Genomic DNA, 15,352 nt, shown 5'->3' on the forward strand with positions numbered 1-15,352 from the left:
GAGGAACAGTTAAAGGAACAGATAAAGGAACAGTTAGAGGAACAGATAAAGGAACAGTTAGAGGAACAGATAAAGGAACAGTTAGAGGAATAGATAAAGGAACAGTTCGAGGAACAGATAAAGGAACAGTTCGAGGAACAGATAAAGGAACAGTTCGAGGAACACTGATCTACCCCTGAGAACTTGTTGGTCTGTCTTTACCTTTGTGTCCCAGCTTGGCCTTGGTGTCGAGCAGCGCCTGTTGGATCTGCTGTGGTTGGGTGATGTCCACCTGGAGGAGGGTGAGGCGGGCGGAGCAGGTTCTCTGCAGCTCTCTGGCTCCGTCTCCCGACAGGTCCAACACTGTGGCGAACACCTCAAAGCCCAGAGCGTCCAGACGCTTCGCCGACGCATTCCCAAAACCAGAGTCACATCCTGAGGGGACACAAGGAGACACGGGTCAGACAGATAGACAGAGAGAGGACAGAGAGACACAGACAGATAGACAGATAGACAGACAGACAGACAGGAACATGTTGCTATAGTGACAGACAGAGATTAATATGCTGCAGCAGCCTTGATGAGACAGTGTTTCCATCAGTCTGACTGACTGACTGACTGACTGATCCGTAACCCCTTGGTGAGCATGAGGGATTCACCCCGCTGTGATTGCATCACTTCCTGTGCAGGCTGGCAGGAAACAGCAGCGCATTGGCTCAGCGAGTTGAAGCTTAACCTCAGATCACACGGATCAGGTTTCCCAGATCGGCTCGGCGCCCAGCAGATGTTTGGATGTGCTGAAAACAGGCAGGTCTGGACAGAAACTGATCCGGCATCAGTCCTCCGCTTTGTCTCGTGAATCAATCAGCAGAAATGGAGACGGGGAAAAATACGGCCGAGGTAATTTAGCACTTTAACATTTTATTGACACTGTGAGTGCTCGTCTGCAGTTTGATCACAGATTTGTCTTCAGGGGACACGAGGACGTCTCACTGAGAACGTCTCACTGAGAACATCTCACTGAGAACGTCTCACTGAGAACATCTCACTGAGAACGTCTCACTGAGACAGCTCTGAAGACGCTGATTGTTTTGTTAACAACTCAGCTGTCAGCTCAGAGTTTCTCTCTTCATTAATTATTTATTATAACTCAACTTTATTGAAGGAAATGATGATGATGATGATGATGATGACATCATGTTGAGAGGAGACTGTGTTCTGTCTCAGTTTGGGTTTTGTTTTCACAGTTCTTAGGTTCTCGTCTGCCTCGTGTTCATCTGTTGCCTCTGTCTCACAGCTCTGACTCTCTGCAGACACCTGAAGGCAGCAGGTCTCTGCTCTCTGACCGCTGTGATGATGTCACAGTCAAACCGCAGTGACACACAGCAGATCAGCTGCTCACATTTACAGCAACCAACATCAGACTGTAGTAAAATAACCACAGACCCCCCGCGCTGTTTGTGAGCACATCAAACGTCTCCTTCTGATGAATTACTTTACAGTTTCCTCTGGATGTCGACACGTGTTGGAGACGGGACGCAATGGAAACAGTTTGGTCTGCTCCACCAGAAACTGTAAATCACTTCAAACTTCTCACTGAATCCCTCCATACGTTCACCATCTGACACATGAGACAACAAACACCAGCTGCATGTCGTCTCTTTCTAAACCAGGCTGGAGCTCCACATGTGACATGATGACATAGGTCGGTGCAGGAGTGTCACAGTGTGGGGCTGATTATCCTCCAATAAGAGGGGAGGCCCTGACACGTCCAGAATAAATATATTAATCAGTGATATAAGCAAATTACAACTTGCTAAATGATTCAGCTGAAAGACTCAACTTTGAATATAAAAACAGTGGAAGCTCTTTGAGGCCCCTCCCACCCCTTTAATTTGCAAATGGTTCGGTCCACCCTGCACCAGGTTTGTCTCTGAAGCTGAGTGAGTGATTCTGCTGCAGGAGACACGTGTCCTCCCCCAGTGACGGACGTCAGGGCTCCAGAAAAGGAAAGAAAGAAACTGACTGTATCAAAAGATGTGTGAGGAGCGACTGTTGTCACTAACGTTTTCCTACGAAAAGTGCACCCAAATTCATACATATGTTGAAAGGCTTGCAGCGGTGCCTGGACAGCGTGACGTGTGTGGTTGTGCTGCTGCCGTGGTCCTGCCAGATGCCTCCTGCTGCTGCTGCCATCATTAGNGGAAGAGGGATCCCTCCTCAGTTGCTCTTCCTGAGCTTTCTATCGTTTTTTTTCCCTGTTAAAGGGGTTTTTTGGGGAGTTTTTCCTGATCAGCTGTGAGGGTCATAAGGACAGAGGGATGTCGTATGCTGTAAAGCCCTGTGAGGCAAATTGTGATTTGTGATATTGGGCTTTATAAATAAAATTGATTGATTGATTGATTGATTGATGGCTGTGATCATGTGACCAATGAGCTGACGGCAGTAAACAGGAAGCAGTCCTGAGCGCCTGTAAGGAGGCAGGTTGGGGTGGTGGATGGGACTTTCCCCTGGAGTCACGTGATCAGATCTGTGTGAGTCATGTTAAGGTTCGTCCTCACCGTGTTTCTGTTCCTAAAGCTAACCTCTGGAACTTTACAGTAATCATGTAACATTTGTCAGGTGCAGATTCATAAGATATATGAACAGTTGTATGGATCAAGAGAGGAAAGGCAGGGGCCCCACAGAGACAGCCTATGCACAGGGCCCAGAATCTGGTGCTACGCCCCTGAGTAGATGTGCTACTGTGATGACAAACAGGAAGTGACAGAATTTGTTCAGGTTTAAAACTGAAGTTAAAAAAATCCACCCAGGTCTGAGACAGAGGGAAACACTCAGTGATGACGGGGGGAGCGCTGTGATTAACGGACTGATAGCACAGATAATAAAACATTCTTCCTAATCCCACCACAGGTGCATCATGGGAGCCTGTCCATGAGGAAACGACTGAGAGTCTGTACAGCCTGTATCTTCCAGTGTATCATCAGGACGGATAATAAAACATGGCCTGGTGTCAGCTCAGGTCTCAACCTCAGCGGGGGCAGGAGGGCTGAGCTCGGCTCTGTTCACCACACAGCGCGTGAATTTATGATGGTGGCACAGCTGCGTGCACGACAACATAACCAACCCTCACTGAGGGGTGACACGTTTCCTGTGTGAGCAGGTCACAGCGACGACACCTGAGTGTTTTAAAGTGTGCCATCATATGTTCTGTCACAAACAGGCACCGTGGGGATCTGTCACGTACCCCGCAGCTCTCCCAGTTTCCCAGAAGTCCCAGCACCTACAACCTGATCCCTGGCGGTACTGGCTGTTCTGTTTGTTCTTTTGTGCGGCGGGTGTCTGAAAGAGCTCTGCTGGCGAGAGCGTGGAGGCGTTGGCACGCTGCTTCACTCCGTGTCCTTGGAGGATTTCCAGAGTCACGTCCTGAGAAGAAAAATAGAGCAAACGCTGGCTCCAGAAATAAATACCACCGCTATACTCCACGCTACACAAACACAGTGTGCACCTGATCACACACACGCACGCACGCACATACACACACACACACACACACACACACACACACACACACACACACACACACACACACGCACGCACAGTCAGGTTCAGGTTTCATGCTGTCGGCTCTCTTTACTCTCACACTCTAACTAAAGTGAAAGTTCTTCAGCTGATAACAACAGAGAGAAAATCTCAGCAGAGTTCAGCTCTGTTGTCAAGGAAGTAAATATTTTAGAGTTGAGATGTGTGTTTGGTTGTGAGCTTTGTGTGTGTGGAGGTGTGTGTTTGGTTGTGAGCTCTGTGTGTGTGGAGGTGTGTGTTTGGTTGTGAGCTCTGTGTGTGTGTGGAGGTGTGTGTTTGGTTGTGAGCTTTGTGTGTGTGGAGGTGTGTGTTTGGTTGTGAGCTCTGTGTGTGTGGAGGTGTGTGTTTGGTTGTGAGCTCTGTGTGTGTGTGTGGAGACGTGTGTTTGGTTGTGAGCTGTGTGTGTGTGTGTGGAGGTGTGTGTTTGGTTGTGAGGTGTGTGTGTGTGTGTGTGTGTGGAGTTGTGTGTTTGGTTGTGAGCTCTGTGTGTGTGTGTGTGTGTGTGGAAGTGTGTGTTTGATTGTGAGCGGCGTCTTGTTGTGAGTGTGTGCAGGTCAGATCAGAGCTGCAGCATGTTTCATATGTTACTGTGTACAGACCACACGCTGTCCCACATTCTTCATCCTGTCCGACCTCACAGCGAGCCTCCGTTTCTGCTTTGAGGCCGACGTCTCTCTCAGAGAGACTCAGCCAGAGCCGCTGCCTCTCTGACAGATGAACGCTAACTCCACCCGGCCGGAGGGCCCCTATAATCTCTGGAACATCCCCAGTGTAAACGGAGCGTTGAAGCAGAAGATTCATCTCCATAAAACAGACAGTTTGGAGTTGTTATCGCCGCAGGAGACGGATTGGGCTCCGAGGAGGAGCAGCGTTACGAAACTGGCTCCGAGGGGCCCCTCGGATGAAGAAATAAACGGGGATGTGTGCAGAGACAGACGAGCACTGAGAGGTCAAAACACACATCTGTCTCTGGGCGGAGGCCTCAACATCCTCCACATCTGCACACAGCCGCTCCACCTTCAGAGTCTATGATCCACAGGTTCACAGTCGGCACAGAGAGATCACTGCTAACTGTTCAGAGATCAGATCAGAGTCCTGCGCAGGGTCAGGTGCCCGATGGGTGACCTGCACACAGCTGTGTAACAGGTAAAAATATGTATTTATATATAAACTGATGGTAAAACTGAGCTCCAGTCGGGCAGCAGGTGAGAACAACAATCTGTTTTTAATCTTTCATAATAAAGTGCAGTAAAAAGATGTGCAGTATGTGTGTAGTATTTTGACACCAGTGTAACCTTTGACCCCGTGGTCACATTGGTCACCGACGTGGAGGACTCCAGCCATGAAACTGTGCAGCCCGAGGATGAGGTGGCAGCCTACATGGAGTTTGGGTCTTTTGGAGGTTTGATGGTGGTGGAAGGAGCATGCTAACATGTTTCCTAACCTGGCAGTGATTGAATGCGACCTGCAGCTGTGTGACAGGAAATAACTCTCCACAGCAGCAGATGGTTGTCGTCTGTGTTCATCATTCAGAAAGAGAAACAGGGAGAACGACAGGATGGATTCACGATGCGAGTTAGCCAGTTAGCTCATTAACAACCTGATGCTTAAAGAATAAATGATATTTCCTGTGAGCCAAAGAACACAAACACAAACAGTCACAAACTGTTTCTGCTACAGAGCTCAGTGGATAAAAGATAATCTGACCTAATGTAACAGGTTTGTTTTGGTCTCACTCCATCTGGACTTTAGTCGTCTGTTTCCTTTCATCACTTCTCTTCTGAGTTGATCTGACAATCAGAGGCCTTCCTGTCTACTGTCTCTCCACTCTGTTGTTTCTAAAGCAGATTCAACACGCTCAATCAGCTGAAGAAAACCTGACAACCAGGGCCGACGACACGCCACAAAACCTATGGCGACAGACGCCAACCGACGAGCCGACAGTGAGCGCCCATCAGCTCGGTGTGTCAGGACACGAATGCTCGGAGACTCCAGGTGCAGTGAGCTGTGGAACCTGTGTGTGAGAGTGTCAGAAGACCTGGAACATCAGATAAATGAGAACTGAGTGATTTAAAGTTCAGAAATATTTTCTCGAGTGTTTTTATTTCATCACGTGTCTGTTCATCTGTCTGACGGACGAGAGCTGAACTCTGAGATACTGTATCTGCTGAGATTAGAGTCCATGTGACGATCCATCATCAGCTGTCTGTGAGAGCGATGTTAAAAGTTTAAATCAACAGTTGGAAGAACGTCTGTGTGTTTGAGGGTTCTGTTGTGGTTTGTACTCCATGTTTTATTAAAAGGCTTCAGAGAGGAACGATGAGAGCCATGTGCTGCGGCTGAGAGGTCAGGACGTTTCATTATACAGCACACAGATCCACCTGGAAGTCATCAGCGCTCTGACAGCAGCACATGAAGAGCTAATCGCTGCTGTCAGAGGAGAACGTCATCATTCACACAGGACGACTGAGGGGCGGAGCCAGGAGAGGGACTGAGGAGGGGGTCACACAGAGTTCACCTCAGAACATCGTAATGTGAGGAGACGTTCCACCTCAGTGTTCTACCTGATGGTGTTTGAGGTACTGGGGATGGAATTCTGGGGGTCCTTGATGAGGTTATGGGATCAGTGATTAGGTTCCCTGGGTCCTTTAAGAAGTTCTAGAGATCCTTTGTGAGGTTCTCAGGGTCCTTGGAGAGCTTCCAGGGGACCTTGATGACGTTTTAAGGGTCATTTTGAGGAAGCTGTAAGGAACCTTGAAACAGTTCTAGAGGATCGTGGTGAGGTTCTAGGATCCTCAAACAGGGCTCTTGGGGACCTTGAAGAGGTTCTAGTGGTCCTTAATGAAGTTCTGAGGGTCCCTCGGGAGGATATAGAGGACAGTTGTTAGGTTTGGGGAGGTTCTAACAATCCCTGAGAAGGCTTCAGGTTTTGGATAGTGATGTCAAAGAGATGTGATGACAGCAGATATTAACCCACACTGCTGTTCTCACGCTGGCGTTCTCGTGCTGGTGTCCTCATGGTGGCCTCTGCCATGTTTCTAAAATTCAAACCACATTTCTGGTTCTCGTGTTGTTTGTTCTGTTGCTGTGTAGTGATTTTCTCTGTGCGAACACAACATGACCACACGCTGGAGGTCTTCATTGCTTCATCGGATGGAAAGTCGTTCTGCGGTCCAACTGTGAGCAGAGGTCATGTGACAGGAGCAGGAACAAATGATGATCGTGGAGAACTCTTCAGAGGAGATGTTATGTAACACGCTGTGTGAGGACTGACGGCTCTTATCAGTGTGTTATCAGACGAGTGTTTGAGTGACTCGCAGCTTCTCTTCCTCTGATTGGCTCTGAACGTCCAGAAAGATGAACTCTAAATGAACCTTCGGCTGAGGTCATGTGACGGAGAGAAGAACTTCAAGAAAGGGAGAGAGGGAGTGATGAGAGACAGGAGAGATGAGAATGTGAGAGGAAGGAAATGTTGATGGGATGAAGGTATGAAAGTGGGAAAGAACAAAAAAGGAGGGAAAGTAAAAAATGTCAGATGAGACTAAATTTCCGGGATAGGAAGGAAGGAAGGAAAGGAAGGAAGGAAGGAGGGGAGGATAAAAGGAAGCACCAAAGGAAAGAAAAAAGATGGAAAGCATGAGATGGAGAGAGAACGTGAAGATGATAAAAGGATAAAACAAAAGGACGAGTCAGATGAAACCATGAGCGACACTTTGAGCTCAGAACTGAGCAGAACGAAGAATTTACTGTTTGAAGTTTAAAGTGAAGCAGCTGAGTTTATGTTCTTGTTTTTGTTGGACGGGTTTTAGTGCAGCTGTGGAACTGAACCTTTGGACCAGAGACCAGCGTCTCCTGAGACTCTGTCCAAACTACCAGTCAGAGACCAGTTCCTCTGTCCAGAGACAGCTGACTCAGACTACATGAAACCACAGGGAACGACATCCAACGACATAGAACTGCATAAAACTACGTGGAACTACAACTCAGCCTTGGACAGTGGGAGGCCTCGATGATCAGGTCCAGTGTTCTCCACAGAACAGGGAGTGTGAGGCCTGGATCATCAGGTCCAGTGTTCTCCACAGAACAGGGAGTGTGAAGGCTCTGGAGGTTTCCTCGACAGGAGAGCCTGCAGCGCTGGCCGGTCAGCGAGCCCTCATCCTTCGAAGAATGTTCCTCTTTGTTCCACAGTCCAATTAGCTTTCTAAGAGCTTTACTGGGGCCTTTTTTTTCCAGCCTCTGCTCTTATTTCCAGAGCGACCTCTCGCTGACCTTCAGCAGCTTTCAGCAGAACCAATTAAGAACGAGCTGTTGATTGAGATCTCGGCTCGGGACCAGTTTTAAATCTCTTCATAGATATCGCCTGTTTAATGGGAGCCAGCGCTGGCCGGGCTGCCAGAGTGGGACGGCGTCCAGACTGTAATCAGAGCTAAAGTACAGTTCGTCTGCTAATGAAGTGAAACATGGATTCATGAGAACCGGCCTCTCGCAGGAGGAAGTGGAACTGTTGCATAAACCCTCTGTTTGCTCCTCTTTGTGTTTGCATACATGCAAATATGCCCGGCTTCTCGTAAAGGCGTGCGGAGAGGTGACGTTCGGACACGGCCGTGTGCAAGTCTCAGGGATTTTGAACTGTGTTGCCATGACACCAGACGACCTCCCGAAGCTGTTGGGCTCGGCCAATAGGAGCTTAGTCTGCAGTATATGTTGATCTGGAGTCAGATTACTGAGACCTCCGTCAGTGTTAATCAGCCCAGCAGATGAATGTGTCTGTGGGTGGAGGCTGATGGATGCAGCACGCACTCAGACCTACGTGATCTGGTTGGAGTCATCAGAAACAGTTCAGCTGATGAACGTCCAATAAACTGCTAACAAACAGAGTCCTTTGTTCATCAGACACCTGGTACCTGACAGGACCCACTCCTTGTTTCTCACATGTGAATATGATCTGGTTTTCTCTCCTCTCCAGTGATTTAATGTTTGACTGACTCAAAACACACATTAAACACACATTAAACATGGCCTCACAGAGACAATCTCAAATGTGAGAACACAAAACACCTTCTTTATAACTCACAAAGTTCACAGACAAAACATTTGTCTTTTACTTGACGCATTTTCCCCACAAACACAACATTCTAACATTATTAGCACAAGCCTATTGCATTTTACATTGTATAAATTAGCCTAGCAGCTAACTGACTTTTCATCTTCTAATATGAAGCCAGGAACAACAGCAACATTTAGCAAAAGTAACGTTACAAAGTCAGCTCCATTACAGCTCACAGGACTCACTGACAAAACAACTGTTTTATACTGAACACAACATGCTAACGTTATTAGCACAAACCTGTGGCATTTTACATTGTTTAAATTAGCTTAGCGATGAGCAGAGGTTTCCTGTGCTCATATGAAGCCAGGATAAATCACACCCAGGACTTTAAATTACCATCCTGTGGAGGCTCTGTTGTCTTCACCATTTATTGTTTCTGATCTGCGAAATTAAAGTAAAAAAAATCATTGCTTCCACTGAGGGAAATGGTTTCAGCTCACAGAGACAGACAGGAGGTCTGCGTCACTGTGACGTGGGGCGGTGCATGTCAGACTACAGTGTAGAGTATGGCATGGGGCACGTGTCCACGCAGCCTATGTCATAGGTAGGCCGTTGATTCGACACAGAATTATGAAAACATGGGACAAAATGCGTCTGGTGTTGATTCAGTGAGGGACAGTAGGAGACAATCCCAAGTCGTGTCTCATCAGAAGTGTTGTCGGTTAGTGTCAGGTTTCCACCTCTGATGATAAACACTGTCTCCTACAGACAGAGACGCACACAGGATCTGAGTCCGTCAGACGCTCTGAAGACTGATATCAGCAGAACACTGTCTGATGTTCAGATGTCCTGTGGGACACTCCCGACACACCTGTGTCCCCACTAAGGTTAAAAGAAACTTGAACCAAACAATTAATCAACCAGTCGAGGAAACAGTCAGGAGATTAAACTGTAATAAAGAGATGTGATAGCTGATAAACAGAGATTCAGCTGTAACAGAACAATAAATACATTTCCTGGAGTTTAAATGAATAAAGTCACTGATAGTTGTCACCAGAGTTCACTTCAGTTCACTTCAGACACGTCGTATGTAAATGACTCCGATGTTACAGACGTGTAAAATAAACTGAACATGTTTGTTTCCCAGATGACTGCAGAGCTGATAGCTGACTAAATGATGATGATGATGATGATGATGATGATGATGAAGCCACATTAAAGCAGTTAAACATGATGTGGAGCTGATTTATACACAGTTTATCTCTCAGTTTAAACTGTGACATCACTTCCACACCATTATTTTCCCTTACAGGACGACAGTGAGTGGTTCCTGGTGAACACACGCTGTCTGTAATCAGCAGCTGTGATTTATACACTGAATGTTAGTGAACGCAGCCTGTTTCTATTGTGTGACTGTGAACACTCAGCGATGTTTGTGTAACCCAGATTTCTTTCCTCCTCATCAAACAAACACTCCTTCCTGCGTGGGAGGTGACTGGAGGAGACGTGGACCACACCTTCGTTCAAAGTCTAAGAATGTTTGCACACATCAGCAGAGCTGGAGCTGCTTCAAAGAGCCGCCTCCCTCCTCTCATTACAGCGAGCTGCGTTCAACACAGAGACACAAAACACTGCAGAAACTAACTCAACACGACCAGAGTTAACTGAGATAACACAGAAAACAGACTGGGGCTGTTTGCTTCTGCTCCACAGGTAGAAAACCTACAACTACCAGAATGCACTGCGCCACAAGAGACCAATAAACTCTCCCGCTGGTGGTCACATGATGCCAGTTTCCCGTGTGAAAACAATATGGTGTCTGGCTGTTAACAGACGATCTGGTATTACAGTTAAACAGTAATCTGAAATATGCAGCAGGAGGTTTGGATCTGGAATCATTCTCCAGGCCGCATCTCTGCAGCATCTTGTAAACATCCTGTTCGCAGGGTCGAACATCAGCTGACTGGACCTGTCTCTGCTGTCTCTGCTGTCTCTGCTGTCTCTGCCGTCTCTGCTGTCTCTGCCGTCTCTGTTGTCTCTGCTGTTTCTGTTGTCTCTGCTGTCTCTGCTGTCTCTGCCATCTCCGTTGTCTCTGCTGTTTCTGTTGTCTCTGCCGTCTCTGTTGTCTCTGCTGTCTCTGCCATGTCTGCTGTCTCTGCTGTCTCTGCCATGTCTGCCGTCTCTGCTGTCTCTGCTGTCTCTGTTGTCTCTGCTGTTTCTGTTGTCTCTGTTGTCTCTGCTGTCTCTGGAGCAGGTCCAGATGAGGTCAGGACGCTCTCGCTGCTGCAGGAACACAAACCCCTCAGGACATCATCAGTCCCACTGAGGACAGGATCACTGAGGACAGGATCAGGTCCACTACAGCTCACAAATCTTGATGAGTGAGTGAATCAGTGTTTGTGATGAATGGATTAAACTTGATGTAACGCAGCTTGTTTCACCTGTGATTTATACAATGATGACATCACAGACATTGAGTTTAAACTAACATTTTGACACACGCACGCACGCACACACACACACACACACAGAACCCTGATTTTAACAATACTTTAACTTTATTATAAAATTACTTTTAAAAACTTAAATCTAACAGGATTTTGTTCAACTTTTTTTACTACAGTACTTTAAAAAAAACTTTATTATAAATTACTTATTATTATTAAACTACATACATTTGTTTCGATTTTATACAGGATCTAAAATACCCACAAAACATTGTCATAACAGTACTTTAACTTGATTACAACAGTACTTTATTTAACTTTATTATAACAGTACTTTATTTAACTTGATTATAACAGTACTTTATTTAACATGATTATAACAGTGCTTTATTTAACTTTATCATAACAGTACTTTATTTAACTTGATTACAACAGTGCTTTATTTAACTTGATTACAACAGTGCTTTATTTAACTTGATTACAACAGTGCTTTATTTAACTTGATTATAACAGTACTTTATTTAACTTTATTATAACAGTGCTTTATTTAACTTGATTACAACAGTACTTTATTTAACTTGATTATAACAGTGCTTTATTTAACTTGATTACAACAGTACTTTGTTAAACTTTATCATAATGATATTTTCTTTAACTTTTTTACAACAAGACAAAAAAACTTTATTATGACAGTACTTTAACTTCATTATAAAGTTACTCTTTACAACTTTATTTTATCAGTATTGTTTAACTTTTTTATAACAATACTATTATATTATATTATAACTGCTTCTTAAAACTTTATAATAACAATACTTCATTTAACTTTATTATAACATTACTTTATTTTAAACTTTATTATAAAAGTATTTTGTTCAACTTTTTTTTTACAGTTATACTTTTAAGAAACTTTACAATATATTATTTAACTTTATTATAACAGTACTTTATTTAACTTTATAATAAGTTTATTGAGCTTTATTAGAACAGTACTATTTAAAACTTTATTAATAACAGTATTGTAAAACACTTAGTAGAAGATCACTTTAACTTTATTAGAATAGTACTTTTTTAAAAACTTAATTGTAAGTGTATTTTTTAAACTTAATTGTGACAGTACTTTTTTAACTTGATCACAATAAAAACCTCACTGTAACAGTACTTAAATTTATTGTAACTTAATTTTATAGTTTTGTATTTCAGTAGTCTATAGCAGTTTAGAGGGGAGTTTAATGCTATTACTAAAATCTGAGTAAAAAAGCCTTGAATAAAAAAACAGCCTAAATGAAGCCGTGTGTGTGTCGTGAATGAGGCGTTACGTGATGTTTATCCAGGAGCTGAAGACATGTGATGTCACAGCGGCTCGACTGATTCAACAGCGTCCAGCAGGAGAACAGATGGTGTTGGATGGTGTGATTCAGTCGAAGAAGAAAAGAGTCCCGTTTTCTTCTGTGCTCAACAAACTCTGACGACTTCACGCAGCTAATGTGCCGTGAAACCACTCGACTAAACGCCGACACGTCCTGCAGCTGTGAGAAGGAAAAACTGAGACGGATTCATGCGGATGTTTCTCTGCACGTAAAGAGTTTATTCTGTCTGTGTGAAAATGTGTTCACTGGATTCTTTCATTTCATGGTTCATGTTAACACTCACATGTGTGAGCATGAGGCAGTGATACATACTTCATTCATTCATTCATTCATTCCTCACTCAGTCATCACACAGCAGAGTCAGTTTAAAGCTTCTTTTGTTTGGCAGCATCAGAGTTTGAGGCTGGGACTATTTCCTGGAAACAGGAACACACTGGGTCAGTACTGGTCCCAAACCAGCATCAAACAGGAAGTTGCACCTACGACAGCGCCGACTGAGCAAACTCTGAGCGACCTCTACGACTCCTCGACAGAAACACACAGATTAATAATCAGTCAGAGAGTTGGTCAGTAACCAGATCTCTGCAGACGTTACCACAGGAAGTCTTCCTCAGACGATAAAGGGATGAACTCAGAGAATCACAGGCAGATTAACTGATTCACCTTCATGTTGCACCTTTAATTAAAAGCCCTGAGACGCAGCAGCCAACAACACAACAGCTGAAGCATCTGTCCGTCTCCATGGTGACGGCCGCTCTCTACCTGTCAGGTAACCCGAGGACATTTCAGTAAAGTTTCCACTGAGCAGGTGACATGAGAGCGGCAGGGCGGCGTTATGAACACATTAATCTGCAGCTTTGATTATCTCATTAACACACACACACACACACACAGAGTGCCCGGTCAGCTGGCCCCGGGGCCACAATAACATGATTAGGACTGAATGGAGGCTGCGCGCACATACACACACACACACACACACAGATCTATAAACTAATCAGCGTTGTTATCAGACTCGTTTCCACGGCGCTCTGATAACACAAAGTGAAGCAGTAACCAGTGAAAAAACAGACACACACACACACACACACACACATACACACACTGAGTTTTATTGTGCAGGGAACACCCCCCCCCGCCCCCAACAGTTCATAAAGTTTATTCGCCGTGACACACACTCCTCACACACTCTGTGCTGTACAGTGGGTTCAGCAGCGCCGCGACCTCGTCACCGATCATTTAAACACTAAACATCACAAACTTTTAACCCGTCTACGTCCAGTTTCCCTCCGAGTCGAGCCGAGCAGACGTTTTTGAGGCATCATATTTATAATTCACATTTTTGAAGTTTAAAGTTTGAACAACACAAAGTTGAATTAACCCTTTGATGCCTGTGAGTCTCTGCTGTGACTTGTTTTCTCACAGAAGCTGCTGAAGTTTCACCAAAGATAAAATCAACTTTACTTTGAGGCGTCACACTGACAGGAAGTTCAGAACAAAAGCCACAACATGTGGAAACCTTGTATCTCCATTTCTGCTGGTTTTCAGATCAGCTGAAGGATTTTAACGTTGGTGTTGGACTCAAGACGCCAAACATGAAACCACACAAGCTTCACACCCAACACCAGCTCAAAGATCTGCTACCAAGAACAAATTCTAACACATCAGCTGTTCCACACACACCTGACAGAGTGGGAGGAGCCTGGTCTTACCTGTGATGAGGACGGCCTTGCCGTGGGCGGGCAGGGTGGCGGGCAGCGGGCCGGTCCTGGTGCTGGAGTACAGGCAGCAGACGAGGCCGAGCACCACCAGCAGCAACACCGCCGGCAGGCACAGCGCCCACAGACGCTCCACCAGCACAGTGGCCCCCAGCCACGCTACCAGAGGGGGGGCGGCGCTCAGGTGGGACGCCAAGATCTTCTTCATGACCCCGCCGACCACCACGGTCAGAACGCCCAGGTAAATCCAGAAGGGAAGAGTGTAGTCATCCATCATCAGGGGAGAGGCAGAGGAGACACCTGAGTTACCTGTCTGTCCTTCTGTCCTTCTGTCCTTCTGTCTGTCCTTCTGTCTGTCCTTCTGTCTGTCCTGTCTTCACAGCTGAAACAAACCAGTCCACTCTGAGCTGTCTGTCTCTTTTCCTTCCTTCAGTGTGTCCCTTTGTGTCCCTGTGTATCTCAGTGTGTCCCTTTGTGTCCCTGTGTGTCTCAGTGTGTCTCAGTGTGTCCCAGTGTGTCTCAGTGTGTCTCAGTGTGTCTCTGTGTGTCTCAGTGTGTCTCTCGGCTGCTCTCCCTCTCTGCTGAACACACTCCCTCTGTGAGTCGGTGCAGAACTCGTCCTCTCCGTCTCTCTCAGTGTATATATAGAGGAGAGCTGCAGGGGGAGGAGGGACTACAGGCTGCAGCCCTGCATCTAATCTGCACACACACACACACACACACACACTTGAATAGTCCTGATTATTGATCTTTCATTGTTAGACTATTTATCAGAGTTACTGAGGGACTGTTCTTTACTCCATAAATCACTTATTAGATTTAAAAACTTGATGTTTGAAAGTTGAAAAAATAAACACTTTATTTTTGGACAAATTTAAGATGAGAATAAAAAGTGTTTAAACTCAGATTTGATTCAGAAGTGTTTGTTGCTCATGATGCGTCCAAGGACCGTTGGGAAATTGAAGATCCATCGATAATTTCTGTTTTTACAGGTCATGATAAACGGTGTCATTTTGGCAGTTTTTAAATGTATTGCCAAAACATTCTTCTATAAAAAAAAAAGGCAAAAATTATTGACAAAATTACAGAGTTGCCAAAATTTGGAAGAAATGTTTTCTTTCAAATTGCCTGAATTTATCACAACAATTTAGAAAACTGAAAATATTTTGAGTGCAAATTCGCCAAAAGTTGGAGCGCATGTTTTTC

The 15,352-nt window shown here is 45.3% G+C and overlaps 1 protein-coding gene across 1 annotated transcript in view; it reads right to left on the reverse strand.

Annotated features, from left to right (window-relative positions):
* The window catches only part of hsd11b2 (hydroxysteroid (11-beta) dehydrogenase 2), a 37,966-nt gene extending 23,192 nt beyond the window's left edge, over positions 1 to 14,774 (reverse strand). The window contains exons 1-2 of the mRNA XM_050061560.1: positions 14,141 to 14,774; positions 202 to 414 (exon numbers count right to left, since the gene is read on the reverse strand). Coding sequence (XP_049917517.1) covers positions 202 to 414; positions 14,141 to 14,423 — 496 coding nt within the window. The 5' untranslated portion in view covers positions 14,424 to 14,774. The remainder of the gene's footprint in view (positions 1 to 201; positions 415 to 14,140) is intronic.
* Between the last annotated feature and the right edge of the window lie 578 nt (positions 14,775 to 15,352).

Source organism: Epinephelus moara, chromosome 1, assembly GCF_006386435.1.
Source record: "Epinephelus moara isolate mb chromosome 1, YSFRI_EMoa_1.0, whole genome shotgun sequence".
In the NCBI taxonomy this organism is placed as follows: Eukaryota; Metazoa; Chordata; class Actinopteri; order Perciformes; family Serranidae; genus Epinephelus; species Epinephelus moara.